General features: G+C 40.4%; 1 protein-coding gene across 3 annotated transcripts; it reads left to right on the forward strand.

The window, feature by feature from the left end:
- Positions 1 to 661: 661 nt before the first annotated feature.
- On the forward strand, positions 662 to 17,458 carry EDNRB (endothelin receptor type B). 3 transcript variants are annotated; one of them, XM_065678092.1, is made up of 8 exons: positions 662 to 703; positions 1,360 to 1,866; positions 10,155 to 10,267; positions 10,413 to 10,617; positions 10,948 to 11,097; positions 11,795 to 11,928; positions 12,487 to 12,595; positions 14,120 to 17,458. In XM_065678092.1, exons 2-8 carry the CDS (start codon positions 1,414 to 1,416, stop codon positions 14,249 to 14,251), a joined length of 1,296 nt encoding a protein of 431 aa, XP_065534164.1. In that variant the 5' UTR covers positions 662 to 703; positions 1,360 to 1,413; the 3' UTR covers positions 14,252 to 17,458. The 3 variants fall into 3 exon arrangements, with proteins under 3 accessions (XP_065534164.1, XP_065534161.1, XP_065534162.1); XM_065678089.1 differs by lacking the exon at positions 662 to 703 and adding an exon at positions 856 to 1,139; XM_065678090.1 differs by lacking the exon at positions 662 to 703 and having other exon boundaries at positions 1,151 to 1,866.
- The last annotated feature ends 215 nt before the right edge of the window (positions 17,459 to 17,673 follow it).

Consider the following 17,673-nt stretch of genomic DNA (forward strand, 5'->3'; position numbering starts at 1 on the left):
TCATGTTCTGAATATGATTTAGCTTCCAGCATGATTTAAAGAAAAACAAAACAAACCAAACAAAAAAAATGTATGTAGGGACGCTGGAAACCAGCTTTAAATTCAGCTCTTTCTAGTTAGACGTGCAATTGTTTCCAACCTTCAGAGGCTGTTCGTAGTCTCCATAAAACCTGTACTTAATCTCTTCACTTTTACGCTTCACTGAAGGGCGCCAAGGACTGGAACGAGCTCTCGGAGATCAGATGCAATGCCATGCCTGTCCGAAGCGACAGTCAGATAACCAAGCGGGACGACTGCAGCTTCAGAACAGTCAAAATACTGTTTCTGACATAAGAAGAATATAAAAGTACCCCGGTTTGCGAAGCGCTTTAAAACGTTAAACACGTAGGAGTTGCACAAGCAGCATGTGTGCCACTGTGGATGTGTGAGTGAGGGTTGTCTGCAGAGCAGAATAAAACCCGACTGTGAACACCTTATCCAGCTACTGGGAATGCGTGCTCGAGAGGACAAGGGCGAAAAGCCCTCTTCCTCCCCCGCCCCCGGCGTCCTCTAACGATGCCAAAGCCCCTTCTAACAGCCCTTTCTGATTTAAAACACTCTTTCGAAACCCGCAAAATTACTTCATTAGGTTGCCACAGCTAACTTAGCACAAGACGAGGCCGGCGGGCTGCAAAAGGGGCAGGACGCAGCGCAGAGCCACCAGGTACCGAGGCACCGCTCGCTTCAGCCGACTTGCGCCCGACAGCGCAGTGGGGCGGGGCGGAGGGGCTGGGCTGGGCCCCGAGGGGCGGGCGAACAGGGAAGGCGGAGGCTGCGGGTGGGGTCTGGCAGTGACTGATGGGCCAGATGCTGTTGAATGTTTTAGAAAAGGGGGGGCTACTCCGCTGGCGCGACTTCAGCTACGGGAGTTGGTGCGCGGCTGACGGCCGCCGGGTTTTGCCACAAGCGCCCTGTCCTTCCCGGCTCCGTGTCCCGGGGTGCCTGCCCATCGCCGGAGAGCGGCGTCGGCCGACCCCGGTGACACGGAGAGGAGCAGCCAGCCAGAGCCTGGGGCAAGGCAGCCGGCGGGGAGCGTCTCCTTCGCTCAGCAGGCAGAGCCCCGGAGGCTGCGGCGGGCAGGATCGGTTCCGCTCCGCGAGGTGAGGGGGAAAGGAGCGGGTGGCAGAGCGCGGCGGCGCCAAGCAGGTCTCCTGCTGGAGGGGGCTTCTCGCCCCAGCGCTGCTCTGCCGGCTGCACCGCCTGCCCCGCCGCCAGTCCCCGCCCGGTGGCAGGCAGCGCCCCGGCTCCGTCCCCGGGTGTCGGCGCACTCCTGGGCTCGCTGTTCCGGCGGCTGACGCCCGGTCCCCTCTCTCCGCGCAGGTCGGCGCTGACGGCGGCGGTCGCCCGGCGAGGCATCAGCCGTGCCGCAGCGCCATGCCCGCTACCCGGCCCTGGCGGCTGCCCGCCCTCCTCCTGCTCCTCTTGCTCCTCGGCTGCCGCGCCGCCGCCGAGGGCGACGGGTCCGTGCGCTCGCCAGGCCCGGCCGGGCAGAGCCCGACGTCCGGGACCCCTGCGGTGAGGGGCGCCGAGCTTAATGCCTCCCGCCCGGCCGCGCTGCCCAGGGGCGGGGGAGCGGTTGGCGGGCGGCCGCGTTCGGCCTCGCCCCCCATGTGCACCGGTCAGACGGAGATTAAGGAGACTTTCAAGTACATCAACACGGTGGTGTCCTGCCTTGTCTTCGTGCTGGGCATCATCGGCAATTCCACGCTGCTGCGGATCATCTACAAGAACAAGTGCATGAGGAACGGCCCCAACATCCTCATCGCCAGCCTGGCTCTGGGCGACCTACTCCACATCATCATTGACATCCCCATCAACGTCTACAAGGTGAGGGGGAGCCGGGGGTGGGTCCGGACCTGTTCTTGGTGCTTCCCGGCAGATACCGGGCACCGCCGCGGGGGCCGAGGGCAGACGTGTCCCTTCTCTGGCTGGGAAACCTCCGGGACTTCACCTCATGCCAAAAGGCTGATGACGGAGGGTGGTGGTGTGGTCAGATGTTGCCCTAGATGGCACCCTCTCTTGTGCCCCAGTCCCAGCCCTGTCAGCGGTCCGAGCTGGAAATGTGGCAGAGGTGACTTGCAGAGGCCAGGCTCTGCAAGTGGTTTGGAGACAGGTGCTGTCCCGGGGATAAAGGTGATGAATGCAATAGATCAATGCGGAATGGATTCGTTGCTTCCCTCCTTTCTCCCGAGGAATGGAGGGAAGGGCACAGAAGACTTTTTCCTCTGAGTACCACTCGGCTCCTGCTGCTCATCTGGGCCATGCTTAGTCGTAATGGTTCACTTGGGTCCCTACAGTCGCTGTTGGCATGGGGCCTTTATTCAGGAGCTACAAAGATCGTTCAACAGAGCGATTTGCATTTGTTCTATGCATCCCGCTGTTGTGAAGTGTGATGCTGTCCTGAGCTATAAGCTCTTTCCCCTGTTCGCCAGTGATGCAGCATGGACAGCTGAGAGGGAGTGAGCCACAACTGTCCTTGCACCTTCATTGCTCTGACCTTTGGCGTGGTGAGACTTTGCACAGAAGGAGAACAATGCCTGTCTTGTCTACCAAGCTTGTGCAGTCCATATTTCCTGAACAGTTGAATCCAGCCTCTGGTTAGATTCAGAACTCTTAGGAGGGATGCTGCAAATAACGAGGCACCTTCTGTCTTCAAGGTTTACAGTCTGAGTCCTCATCAGTTACTGTTTGAAGGGAACGTGAGAACCTTCACCTGTCATCTCCTCACTTCATATGCATGTGTTTAAACTCTGGGGTTTGTTACTTTTAGCTCTGGAAAAAATATGTTGAAGGGAGTGGGTTTGAATTTAGTCTTCTTTATCCCTAGTGGTTACTCTCAGAAGCTGCTGAAATCATAGAATCCTGTATCTTTACCCTTTTAAAGTATTGGAATATTACAAAGCAGGGAACATCATAACTGTTAAATTCACCAGCCAGATAATTTGGATTACACGACGGTTTCTTCAATTTAGTTTCTGTATTTTCTATGTTATATATTTAGCATAGTCCTTTATGAGAAGTGTGGATTCATCTGAGAGTGGAATTTATGAAACAAAATACTTTAAACTGTTTTTAAAAAGTACATTTTTGTGGGGAAAAAAGGTATTGAACAAAAAGATATTTCATCTGTTCTCAGGGAAGTCCAACTGATTGACTCAATGACAATTGCTTAGTACAAGGCTTTGCAATCTCGGTGACACTATTTCAAAATTAATCATAGCATGCAATGATGTATCACCGTGCTTATCTTGATTTAGTGTCATCAAGTGTATCATTGTGAGTAGGTAGGTTGGAGGGGGAGGAATAAACCATCAGATTGCAAACTGATAAATGTGCTACCAGTTGCAAGTCCAGGATATTTATTGTGCTATTGATAATGCTAAGAGCTAAGCAATAGCTCTCAGATGCTAAATCTCCTACGCTGCTTCTCATCTTAAATGAAGATCCTGTATTAAATTTGTATTATCCCTTACAATAGTGAAATATTTGCTTTTTTAAAATAGGACTTTTGAATAGATGTGAGTTACAGATAAATCAAACGCCTCCCACCTTCCCCAACATTAGACCTTTGTGTTTTTTAATAAAAAATAAGAGTTTATGTGTGGTTTGAGTTGATGATAACTTTTTATCCACTCTACATCCCACCTTAATTCCACCTGCAGAGCACTGTTATGAGAGAGTATACAGTAGTGCACTGTAAAGCTGGCTATGATCACCCAGCAGCAGGGGAAGAATAAGGGTTTGTAAATCAAGTATACTAAATAGTTGTAACTTGCCATTTGAAACATCTTAAAACTGGATGAACCAAATCTCCAAAATAGCTACCAGATCCTCAGATAGCAGCTGCATGAAAGAGAATGAGAGAATTCCTCATGTTAGTAAAATGCCAGCAGTTTACTCAACACCACTTGTAGTAGGAAGTGTGAAAGTGTCTGTGAACACTTTCCAGACAGATACACATGAGAGAACACAGAATTCTCACTTGGAGCAGCATTTTGCTAGCTATTTAAAGTGATATCTTCAAAAGATGTCCCTGTGACTATTTAAGTGAATATGTGAGTAGCTGAAAACATAACAAATTAATGTTTACATCTCTTATATTGTGGGGCTCTAAAGAAAAGCAGGTGTTAGCCAGATTGTGAGGCACATGCAGTCCAATATGTAAGATGCTAAGAGAAGTCTTGAGACAGTCATTGTGCGGTACAGAATGCTGTGGCAGTGTGAAGGCTTTGCCAAATTGCTGCTAATTGGATGTGAAGGTGGTCCTATGCCTAGTCAACTGCTTCACTAAACAGAGTTAAGTAAGCATGTTTTTGTTAATTTGAGACAGCGATTAAAGGTGTGGACATGAGGAGCAGAAGGATACAGTAGGTGGTTGGTGAACTTTTTATGTCCTTTGCACTTAGTCTTTGGAAAACAAGACAGTGGCAGCTTGTATACCTGACGGAACAGATCTGCAGTTCTGGAAGGAAGGCTTATGCTCTTTTTCCCAGATTAAGTAGAGTTGGTGACTCCTGCATGTGAAACACTAAAATAGCGTAAGGATTGGAAATTCCAAACTTACATTAGCTCTGCCCCTCATGTGTGTATGTGTAATGAGATAGGAACATAGACTTTAAAAAGCTGTAATCAAATAATATAATAACATGCTTTTTCTTCTGATATATAGACAACATCTCTCTCACTTTGTAATATTTATCTCTTATATTAAGTCCAATTTATTGTCATGTTCCAGTGGATTTTTAACAGGGGAACGGTTTATCCTTTGTACACTTTTGTGTGGCTTTCTGAACTCTATCAATTTGCTATGACACAGATGACTGAGGAAGCATATCTGCCTAGAAATACTGTCATAGCTTCCTTTATCTCAGAGCATACTGCAAGAGCAGAGTTAAAAAAAAAAAAAGAACCAGGGAAGGAACAAAACCTTGTCTTTATCCAAGCCAACGAGCAAAGGCCAAAGTAAACGGCCTTGTTGTTGGTTTGTTTGGGGTTTTTTTGATCAAGGCAATGATTTATTTTTTCCCAGTAATGTATTTTAGGGATTACATAAAAAGTACTGTTAACATAAAGCATTATTAAGCACTGGAAATATGAGAAAGACTAGATCAGGGACTACATATTCCACAAAGGTGTGAACAGGCCCCTTTGTTAATCCAGGTGTGCTCTAAAAAGGGTGAGATTCATATGGAAATGTCTTTGTGATAACTTTACTAACTTGTAATTCAAGTACCTATGGGGCATGCATCATGATAAAGCCAGTCTTTGCCCAAATTTCAAAAAATGTCAAGGGGCTTATCTTCAGAAAACACTGTTACTACTCCATATGGCAACTCTTGGCCACTGGTTCTTCTGATGTTAAAGTTAACAGCCATTTTACGGGGAGAAATGTATTCTTTCCTTTCTGTCAACATCTGAACCACTTACTTGAGGTCTTGCAAAGTTCATCTCAGAATTTCTTACATAAAATTTATTGATCTCTGACCATGTTAAACTAGAAGTCTGCTTTGCTTAGGATCCTTTTATGGTCAACAAGTGCAGTGTACAGGCACTTAAGAAAGAAAGAGTTGTCCAGAGGAGGAATCTGTCTAGACTTCGCAGGCAATGGGGGGTAACTTTGTTCTGTGGTTAGATGGGAACAATCTATTCTGAAGTCCAGTTGATGAAGTAGTGGAAATGTCAATATGTTGTTAAAAGTACACATATATAGTTTTCATAACGGATCGCCAAACTGAAACATGCCATTTGATATCAGTACAGATTTGTAAATATTTTTTTTATTATATGTACATTTGCTGTATCTACATTCAGTTAAAAGATGCATGTGATAAATTTCAAAACAAGTTTTCACCTTAGTTGGGTTGTTGGGTTGTTTCTTTTCTATCCTGTGTTTATGCTTCCCTGTCTGACAGCAGTATGGCTTTCTTAATGCCTATTTTTGTTGCAGTCCTATAACCGTGATTGTGAATTCACAGAATTATTTTACTTCAGCAACACATTATGAGGTTTCAGTAATTTTGAATATTTCTGTATGCTATTACTTTATCTTAATTAAGCACTTAAAAAAATGTTTGAAGCGGAAGTTACTAATTAAAAACATGGGTTTATGCTTCTATTCTAAACATGTAAAACATTCTCAGCTTAACTAGAAAATGCATTTTCTTGTCTAGAGTGAATATCCCCACCCTGACATCATAATTATTGTTAAATATTAATAAGTTTTGTAAAGTCTGGCTTATTCCTGACTATACGCTTAATTTCCTGTTTTGAAAAATGCTTGCTCCTATGAAACACTAAAAAATACTTTATCTATCTGCATGACCTCCCCATCTCAAAAAGTATCAGGTGAAAATCTGCCTGTCATTTCACAGATACATGGAAAAAATGTTGATCGTGTATTGGGTGTACAGTTGCACATCTGATTTCCTGTGGACCGCTGCATTCATGAAGATTGAGTCTTCTTACCCTGTGAACTAGGCTTGCTGTGAACACACAGCTAGGAGGAAATAGGAATTCCTGCTCTGTTTCACATGCATTCATTGCTCAGCACTAGAACACCGATGTAAGTGTACACTTTACTACTTCTTCATGTCTGACTGTAGCAAGTCAACAGTTGTGGAATGGAGCCATGGCATCAGCCTTGTGGCTGGTGGCCACAGCAGCTGAGCTATTGAAAGCAGCGTATTGTGCTCCTATGTTGGCATATTGTGGCAGCAGATTATGAATATCTTTTTGTTCTTGCACAACCAAGAGGAAGCAGGGCAGGAATTGTAATTCACAGGTGTGTCTCTGAGTCACACCATCTCTTGGGTCTGCTTTCATAGCTGTGCAGCTTTTACATCGGTTTAGGCTTAGATCTCTGGTCTGAAAAAAGTGTTGGCTATAGGAGTGCATAAGAGGTATTGCTTCTTTTAAGCATGATTTCACTTCATTCTGAAGTGTATTCCCTTTGTTCAATTTCATTTCATCTTCAGCACATCTCTGTGGCTTAGGAGTTAAAACTTCAGCCACTAAGTGACTATAAAACGTTGAAAAAGGTCACTTGGAATACAGTGGTAAACTTCTCTTGGCATTTTACTCATGAAAACGCAACATTATTTTTCTCTTTGCTGCCACTTGGCAGTATCTCATGGCTCTCAGTCATTTGTAAAGTGGTACTCTTTGTACTGATACCCTATTATGAATTATAAGAAAACCGTTTTACCCATGCAAAATCACATTAGGCTGCATCTGTACTTCACTAGGAATAAACATGGCTCTTGCCCACAAATATGATGCTCCTGAATACAGTAGATTTTCACAGTACAGGGCAGTGTTTTAAGGAGATGGCAATACACAGGACAAACAGAAACAACAAAGAAGCATAGTTCAGCAATTAAAACATTCTGTTTTTTCCCCATTTACTTTCTTAACATTTTCAAGCTTTTGCTGCAAGCATATCATTAGCTGCTTGCAATACCATGATAGAGAGTCTTGTGACTCGTGCTTTAAAATGCTCAAGTATCACAATACATCAGCTGCAAGAGATAATGGAGATGTTTTTTCCAATCCAATGCAGACAGCTGTGTGTCCATTCTGTTCCTGATTTAAGCTAGCTGAATGCAAGTCATATTTTGATGTTATGCTAAACCCAAGCTAATGCACCCTTTCTCTCAGTTGCCCACATTCACTCATGCACAGCCCTATGCTAATCCAGCCATATGGCTTCCAAGCTGGAGCTGGCTCAAATCCAGTCAGCTTGGAGCACAGGTGTGACTGTCTGCACCTGAGAGATAAGCATTAGTTCAGGGAAATCTCCAACATGTGGCTGAACTGTTGTGATTTTAGGGAAGAGAGACAAGGGAGTGTCTTGGCATGTACACCAGCTAGTTGTAGCTGAAAGTCTTCAACAGAGTGTGCCAACAGAAATTTGACCAAAGGTCTTAATTTCAGTTCAATGAAGAAAAAAATACATTTTGATTCTGAAGTGCCTTTTTAATGAGTCTTCTCTGGTTTAGTATGTACACATGTACAATATACAACAGATACTATAAACAAGTATAAAATGTACTTGCTACCAAGTCCTTGATTTCTATAGCTGGAGGCTCGCTGCCTGATTGATATAAATTAAATGAGTCCAGGTGTCATAAGATTATGTAAAGTGTACATTTAGAACACCTGTAACGATCACATAGCAATTTTAATAGTTATTTGTTGCTATCACCCCCTTACAGCAATTCTGAAGAAGTCTTAGGGAGAGGCTTTACTGAAAATACTTTAATTACAGATTGAGTTATTTTTCCCACATCGCATAAATAAAAAGATATTGTATGGTTATTGCAACCTCATCCCTACTTCCTCTGCTTTATTACTTTCCATAAAATTCTCAAGAAACATAAATCCCTAGAATTTATATTTCTGCTTCATTTCTGCAGAAGCATTATACTCTTTGTCTTACTTGAGTAGATCATTGAAGAAATAGAAGGTCCCATTTTGGCATAGGACTAAAGCAGATTTTGAAAGGTATTCTGGTATCTAAAACTACTGGTGGGCATTTTACTGGGATTTCCAAAAGCACATTGTCATGAAGTGTACTTGTCTTTCTTCGTGTTAAAATAAAATTATATTTAAGTTATTATCAGGGCTTTTCAAAAACTGTTGACTGTTGTTTATTCTGGGATGCATGTGCATGTGTGCTAAATGAATTTGCTGAACCAAGTCAATGTGAGCAGGCAACTCTGTGGCTATCAATCTTCACTCATTTTCATCCCCAGCAGAATCTATACAGTATGATGAGCTATTTCTTCTTATAATACATCTAGATTAAATGAGATATCTGAGGAGACCTGAGCCAAGGGAAAATTTTGCAATCTCTTTTTGGGTAGTTACCATTCTTCTTTCTTCTTCTTTTCCATATTTTAGCCTTCTAAGATGTCTGAGGAGACCTGAGCCAAGGGAAAGATTTTGCAATCATCTTTTGGATAGTTATTGTTCTTTCCTCTCCTTTTCCATTTTGTAGCCCACAATCTGCAACAGATCCAAAAGGCCTCGTTTGAACAAAGTTACGAAAACCAGAAATGGCCTTAGATAACGTTAACTAATTACAGAAACACAGAAAGTTTCATGTATAATGATTGTGACTATTTCTTGGCATAACTTCTGTTCTAAAGAGTCTTCTTTTTATGAGGAACTGGAATATTTGGCTGCTGCTGTGATGTATTTGAGCCATTATATTGAGCTCATAGCAGAGTACAAAGCTTAAATGTTTCTGAAGTGAAGCTAACAGGCGAACAGTTCATAGCGTCTGCTGCTAGGAAGGTGCTTTCTGTGGCCTATAAGTCTTGTCCCCTAAATCAGCTAAAACATACTGCTAAAATGTAAAAATGGGATGTGACAGATTTCCATTAAAGTGTATAACCTGAAGTGCAGTTGAACCAATCTGAAATCATTGAGCTCTTTTATTCTGTAGCACAAGTATGCTTAATGCACAGATAGTCCTTTCAGTATTGTAATAAAGAATCATTGAAAAAACTGGTCAGTGAAGATCTTCAGTGAGTGATTAATCTGATCTATTATTACCTTCTGCTAAATATTAACATCAAACAAGCTGTTTAGCCCCCCTTAGTATCCAGTAGGTCCCTTCTTTCATTATCAGATGGTCAGCTAAGAACTATGGGATTCATTTCTCTCCAGCTTTGCCTGACTTCTTAGCTGATGGAGCCTAGACACCAAGCTTCAAATAAACCCCACTCCAGATGTGCACTTGTTGGCATTGCCCTGTTCTGCTCAGCCTTAAGTAATTTTCTGTATTTCTAGTAAATGGAGAGTTACTTGAGCACATAAGAAAAGCACACAAACACTGGAGTGGTGAAGTTGGAAGCAAAATAAGTGGAGTTTGTGGGGCTTAAGAAGTTGGGACTAAGCCTTTATGCATATTCTTGCCCAGGCAGGGAGTAACTGTAAAGCTACTGGCTAGTTTTTAGGACACACACATTGGAAGCTCCCTTCTGAAAAGGCAGTTCTTGACTAAGTTTTACAGGGCAGAAAAGAAAAACAGTCAAGACAAAGGTCTATGTTTCAGCTTTAGGAATTATTTTTTAAAAAGTTTATTTCTAATTGTTGTTTTCTTTTCACAGCTGCTTGCAGAGGACTGGCCCTTCGGTGTTGAGATGTGCAAATTAGTACCCTTCATTCAAAAGGCATCAGTGGGCATCACCGTGCTTAGTTTGTGTGCCCTCAGTATAGATAGGTGAGACCCATTTTTCATCAAACTCTCTTAATTGCTTTTCAATATGGGCTCAAATTTGCCTCTCTGCTGTGCTGATACAACATGAATAAGTGGGGTTGCCACTTAAAACAGGTTTATTTTTTGCAAATGTGTGCTGTTGCTTCAGGTACCGAGCAGTTGCTTCTTGGAGTCGCATTAAAGGAATTGGAGTGCCAAAGTGGACTGCTGTTGAAATTGTACTGATCTGGGTTTTGTCAGTGATACTGGCTGTTCCAGAAGCTATTGCATTTGACATGATTACAATGGAGTACAGAGGAAAGGATCTTAGAATCTGCCTGCTTCACCCCACACAGAAAACATCCTTTATGATGGTAAGACACTGACATTTGCAAAATCTCCAGAACAGTTCCTTCCATCTTCTTAGCATTGTGTGGACTGTAATTTGTACAAGTGTAGGTGAATATAATGTTCAAATGAAATACTGACAAATTCCTGAAGTATAGTGGTTAAAAGAAGAGGACTCAGAAATTTTTTCTTCTTTTTGTGGGCTTTGGGCATAGTACTTGTCCTATTTTCTTATCTGTAACCTATATCTTATAGAGATGCTTTTCTGGACAGACTGACCAGTTAGTTACAGCACCCTTTCCAAAATGCTTAGCCTTCAACTCCTAACAATAGCTTTGCTTTTGTTTTCTTTGCAGTTTTACAAGCAAGCTAAAGACTGGTGGCTGTTCAGCTTTTACTTCTGTTTGCCACTGGCTATTACAGCATTTTTCTATACTCTTATGACCTGTGAGATGTTACGAAAGAAAAGTGGGATGCAGATTGCTTTAAACGACCACTTAAAACAGGTAAAAAATTATCCCTGACAATTCTGCTGTCTGTAGAGAGGTTAACAATAATACCTTTAATGACTTTACTTTCACATCATTATTCTGTTCCTGTATGATGACTTCAAGATTATTAGTAAGAAGTTTCCTAGTAGTGGTGTTGCTGAGCTCTTAGATATATATATATACATATATATATATATCAGAGCCCTCAGAAACCTAAGATTTTAACTTTCAATCACAAAACTGGTGGTTTGTGGTGGTTTTTTTTTTCTTGTTTGATGTTAATCCTTCAGGTTTTATAGTTTTTATTTCTTCACAATAGTAAGAGCTGGATATTTTGTAATGAAAACTGAAGTTGTCCTCTAAACCTGTTAACTATTTTGAAGCAATTTCAAGCTGCACTACAGTGAGGTTAGCAGTATATCATATCAGGAAAAAAATGCATGCCAAAATACAGTCCAAGTTAATAGTGCACCAGACACAAACATATTATTACTCATACTTTTTAAAATTGGATATACACAGAATCAGTGCAAGACATCTAAAACAATAGAAACGATTGAGTACACATTCCAAGAAAATAAGGTATTTGATGTTCTCCAAACTCCTGTGTTTTGATAGGTTTTTTATTTTGTTTATTGAACATTGGATATTAAAAGACAACAGCAGTCAAGAAACAGAAACTATAACTATTCTGTCCAATTTTCTTTTTCAGAGACGTGAGGTGGCCAAAACTGTGTTCTGTCTGGTACTTGTTTTTGCCTTGTGTTGGCTCCCCCTTCACTTAAGCAGAATATTGAAACTCACTATTTATGATCAGAAAGACCCCAACAGATGTGAACTTTTAAGGTGAGATTGCAGAAATAAAATGCCTGTGTGCTGATGGCATTTTACACAAGATTTTTTGGATTTCCTAATTAGCTAGGTTACTCTGTGTGTCTGAAGTTTTCCCTGCTACTTCATCCAGACACTCTGGTTTTGATCCAGTAGCAAAGTCAGAAAACTATGAGGAATCCCCCTGTTTGCCCTGTCTTCCTCCTGATCCCTTTTGGGGCTGTCCTACTGTCTTGTGGCATTATGAGGGTGGAGGGGGAATTTCTATCCCCATTTCCCTTTCAACAGAACAGCTAGGATTAAATCTGTGAAGAATACCTTGTGATTATTTCCTCCCACAAGCTACCGTGGTTGGATCTTCTGAAATTACTTTCATGAGAATGATCTTACTTGTTAGACTTAATTATTGAGCACAACTGTTACCTCCATGAGTTAATCCCGTTGATATAAACCCCTTTACTATTATGTTAGATAGTCTTGGTTGAGTGAAGCAGTCAAATTTTCATAGTTGTAAAACCTCTATTAAGCCTTTTCAGAGAAAATGAGAAGTGTCTCGCTTTAATTTCCACACAGCTTTTTTCTTGTGATGGACTACATTGGTATTAACATGGCTTCACTGAATTCCTGTATCAATCCAATAGCTCTGTATTTGGTGAGCAAAAGATTCCAAAACTGCTTTAAGGTAAGAAGCTGCTGAGAGCTGCTCCTCTGGTTAAAAGATGATGTCAGCAGTAAAATTTATTCCTTAGCATGCAAAAGTGTTTTCAATGGTCATTAAATTTGACTTTAAATTTTAACTGGGTTATTGTAGGTGTTCTCTCCCTGTTGAAGCTACATAGAAAGGAATTAAGGATTCATAGAGACAAAAGAGAAAGCAATAGAGTGGAGTGTATAATAAACCCTTTTGGCACCACGCTAATCAGTGGTACATCACTTCCTGACACCCAGCTGGCACCCAGCCACTTATAGAGCACTGACAAAGCAGACTCAGACTGTGCTACAGATATTCACTTAGCCATATCCTCTGCAACCCAACAGGGAGAGTGCTGACCCCAGGTTCTCCCCATCGCGGTGGAGTGCTTAAATCAGTAGGCAGTTAGGTAAGGCAGAGGGCACAAGTATCCACCCATCCTTTTCCAATGCCAACAGTTTGAGACAGACCTGTTAGTAGTTTTCTGTTGGTTTATATGAACAGCCCTGGGCCCTAATTCTTCACACAAGATTTAAGGCTTTGGATCACATGTGGGTTGCAGCCCGTCTTTCCACCTTCATGTCCAGTTTTTTTATTTTTATGCCCCTGACGACTTCATACACTGTATCTCAGAGTTATTACATTGTCTATCACAAATTCTTAGATTTTTCTTTCCAGGCATTTAACTGTTGGCCACTGCTAGGCTTATTGCCTGGGTGTGTTGAATTCCTGACTGACTATATATTTCCATCAGAAACCAATCAGCTCTACATCTAGTAGCATTAGTGTATTTCCCAAATAACTGTGACAGCACATGTTGCAGAGGCTTTATTGTCAGTCTTGCCTTCCCTGTCTACATTGCCGGCCCCCTGAAAGAGTCACTGGAGCTGGGAGCATGTAAGAGATCTCTAGCTTCCTGAGCATGGAAAGAAGTGGGTATGCTGAATCCCAGATGGACTTGCAGCACCCAAAGGCCAGTCAGTAGCATCAGCAAAAGGTCTGCAGTATATCTAGTAAATGTATAAACTGTGCGTAGGTTTTCACCATTCTCCTATTTGGGTCTCTTTTTCTCCCCTCAAAAAAAAAAGAAAAGGAAAAAAAAAATCAAATAAATAGCAGCATCTTGCCTAGAAAGTGTAGATTACAGAGCATACATTTTTCCCAAGAAAAATTATCAGAGAAAGGAAAACAAGGAGTCATAATTTTATTTTCAGATGCATTTAGGAATACAAACTAGACTTGAAGCAGCATATGTGTGGCTATTATTAATATATGTAACACAATATAACTCTTCCTGCCCTTCAGCACTCAGATTGCTAAAGGGGCATCACGATAGTGACCATTTGAGCAATGTGGAGCTTAACCTTGTTTGTTTGCTCACGTTGTAATCTGAAAATGGCAGCTTGTACATTTGCCATTTCCTACTGTACCACTGAAGAAGGGCAGCTTTTCAGTGCGTTTGCCACATGTGCAAAACAAAATGATGTAAAATGTTTATTCCTTTTATTTTAACAGTCATGCTTGTGTTGCTGGTGCCAATCCAAAGATCTGTTGTCCATGGAGGAAAGGCAGTCCTGCCTAAAGTTCAAAGCTAATGATCACGGATATGATAATTTCCGCTCCAGTAACAAGTACAGCTCTTCGTAAAACAAGCATAAAAGATATGTTCTCCTACATTAATGCTGGTGCCTTTTTAAGTAAAAGTGGCAATTACTTTTAATGAGATGGTAATGTTTAGAAAAACCTAGTTTTGTGTTTGCACGGAAAAAGAACATTAAAAGAAATTGCCCAAGATTGTGTCACGTTGAAAAACACAGATATTTATAAAATCGTCATTTATGGAACATGAAGAAAAATGTAGAAAGAACAACTCATTGTTAGCACTTGAACACTTCTGAATCAGCACTTCCAAATGAAACCCACTTCCTGTACATTAAACGATCATTTGTATTCACTATAACAGTTGTAGGAACTGAAGTCACAGTAATTACTGAGCAGTATAATATAATGTTAATTGGATCAAAGCCATTATTATATATAATTTAGTGTATTATCTTTTATAAAGCAGATTAACCACCATCACTATTGTGGGATTTTTTAAAATAAAACATGAAATACGTTGTAATAGAAGTTGAATGTAAAAAAAGTAGAATTTTATCAGGGATATTTTAGAGATAGCTAATGAAAATATTAAAGGACACAGTTAAATCACAAGTGCATTTCACTCTGATTATTGTTTTTACCTATTAGTGTTAGAAAGAACCTCCTGTGGCCTCTATAAATACCATTCTGGAACCACTGTGCATGTTCATTGCATTTGGCAGCACTATGGGTATGGTCCATATCACTGTTTCCATGTTGTTTGTATTTAAAGACAGTGGAGGAAAGAAAAATATACCAAAAGTAAAAATTAATACTACTAGAACCATACAGATGATGGCTAGTATTGGAAATCAGCTATTTTGAACTGAAAACGAATTGATTGTGTCTTGTGTAAACAGTGGGCATTCATGAGCATCATGTTTTTTTACTTGAGATACTTTTGCAACAATTTACAACTGTTTTTACAATACAAATACTGTCGTGGGGCAAAATCTGAAAATAGCACGTGCAAAAAAATGTACCCAAGGAAAACAGGGAGAATTTGAACTTCTATTTTCATTTAGATTTAAATCTTCATAAAGAAAATTATTCACCAACTGTACTTGTAGAGAACAGTACTATGTAGTACAGTCGTCTCTGTAGTTCTGTGTTTATGGGCCTAAGAAGATGTGTGATTAGTTTCTGCTTCTGTAAATAGTTTAGTGAAGCATAAATAATTGTAAAGTATTAAAATATGGGCAGGACCCTGCAAGAAAACAGAAAGGTAAAGATGCCTGTAGTAAACATGATGTGTGTTGCCGGGAGCAATGCATGTTTTGTACATACATGACAGGGCATTCTTTGGCTTTTCATTTCCTATTAATTTGTTACAGATGTCCCCAAAGACTTATTAACATATTTCGTGCACTGAAGCATGAGTTTTTCAAGAAAAAATGTCATATAACATGCTTTTAAAAAAAAGCATGTTTTCAATAGTCATGGTATTTTATTGTAATAAAAATATTTATCAAGACTCAGGAATTATTTTTTTTTTTTTTTAATTTCCAAATTTCACATGTAAGGATTTTTCCTTTTTTTCCCAGTTTCTATTAACTTCAGATTTTTTTAATAAAGTGCCTTAAATATGCTCAGGGTGAAAGCAGTTTTCATTAAAATGTTCAGTTGATGTTAACCTTAGATAGGTGTCATCTACTTTATGTAGCTATGTAGCTACAGCTACCTTGCAGACAGCTAAAAACAGGAGGTGAACCCCATTCCTGGTATTTCCCCCATCAAAAGCTAGTAAGGGTATGCTTCTGTAATCAAGCTGAGGACCAATGCACATGCATTTGAACATGGGCACATACGTGTTTGTGTGTGTTAGTGTGTATGTAAGTGTATATGTTGTCTACCATTAGGTTGCTCTTGCCATCTTTCTGCAACACATGCACCCAACTGCTACAATGCTGAACTTTTATAAATATAAATCTATTTAAAGTTTTGTTCTTTACATTTTTACCTGAACTTTCACGGTAACTTACTCATGGTAAGCCGTGAATATCACTTCACCTTGCCTGCATCTATTTCTGTGAAATGCATTTCATCTGTTAAGGATGGATAATCAATTAAATACTAAGTTTGATACTGATCAGTGTTATTTTCATCAAGTTATAGCATTACAATATTGTACATGTATATTATTGTTATTTTTATTTAAAATATAGCTGTTGTATTGGCAACTGTGTAACATATTTTTCACTTTTTTTCCTGGACTAATTCTTTAAGACAAGTCCTCTCAGTCGGACATTTAGGTTTTGCAAATATACTGTCCACTTTTTGGAGTTAATATATACATATTAGTAGACTTTTTGTCTTTTCTGCTCTTATACAGTTTTAGCTAAGATTAAATCTCTATACTGAACACAGGCATTTTCTAAAGTCTTCAGTACAGCTCTATTCCTCCATTCACTGAAATTAATGAATGTTTAACTGTTTGTTTCAGTTGGAACAGAATTAGGGCACAGCAGTAGTGTTCTTTCAAAAACCTAGCTGATGTGCTACCTTGGACAAGGAGTTGTTTAGAAAAGTTAGGAAAAAAAGATATCATCTCACGGGGGTAAACCAGGCAGTCTAAGGCCCTTTAAGCGTTATACAGGTGGCACAGGTAGCAGATCAACTGCGGAGTGGCACATGCGTCTCTATAGGAGTTCGATGTGCTTGCCCAGAGCGGTGTGACAGAGTAAGAAGAATCATCTGTCCCAATGGCCTGAAGACATCTGTCCCAATGGCCTTGACACAGCATGGTTTAAGACAAAAAACAAACTTGTAACCAACTACATCACATCTCTGTGTTTTGGCCTTCAGACAGCAGTTAGATTTTACTTCTCCAGCTGCTCTGAATTTTGCCTTCACACAGCTCTCTTGGACTTAAGAGAGGGTATTTTTAGCTGAGTGGACTGAACTGATACACTGGTACTGCACCTCAGAGAATCAAATGCAAAATGTGATGGTCATGGAGCATCTGCTATGAGCTGTGGTATTTTAAGTGTCCCAAACAGCTCTTAATTAAGATGTGGTTGGCTTAGCAAAAGAATGTTGTATTGTACTGAAATAATGTTAAAAGGATTTCTTTTTAAATTGTTTTGTATAGCTGTGTAAAATAATTCTATATTTCATTTTCTGTGGTCATTTAAAATAGCAAAGTTTTGGCTCAGACAATGTAAACATATTAAAATATTTGTAAACATACCAATAAAATATTTGTAATTTTAATTCATTACAAAAAGAAGTCTTACCTTTTTTCTTCTGGGGGTCCCATTTAATTCAGCAGTGACAGTGCTGTAAAAAAGAAGTAAGCAATTCAGAACTAAAAAAACTTTTTGGGTGAGCTGGTTTTAGATAGCTAATTGAAAATTGGAGAGCTTTCAGACTTGCATACGCATTGTAAAATTGCCTGTTTGTTAGAGCAATCAGTCATGCCTGTCTTT

Source organism: Lathamus discolor, chromosome 4 (genome assembly GCF_037157495.1).
Source record: "Lathamus discolor isolate bLatDis1 chromosome 4, bLatDis1.hap1, whole genome shotgun sequence".
Lineage (NCBI taxonomy): Eukaryota > Metazoa > Chordata > Aves > Psittaciformes > Psittacidae > Lathamus > Lathamus discolor.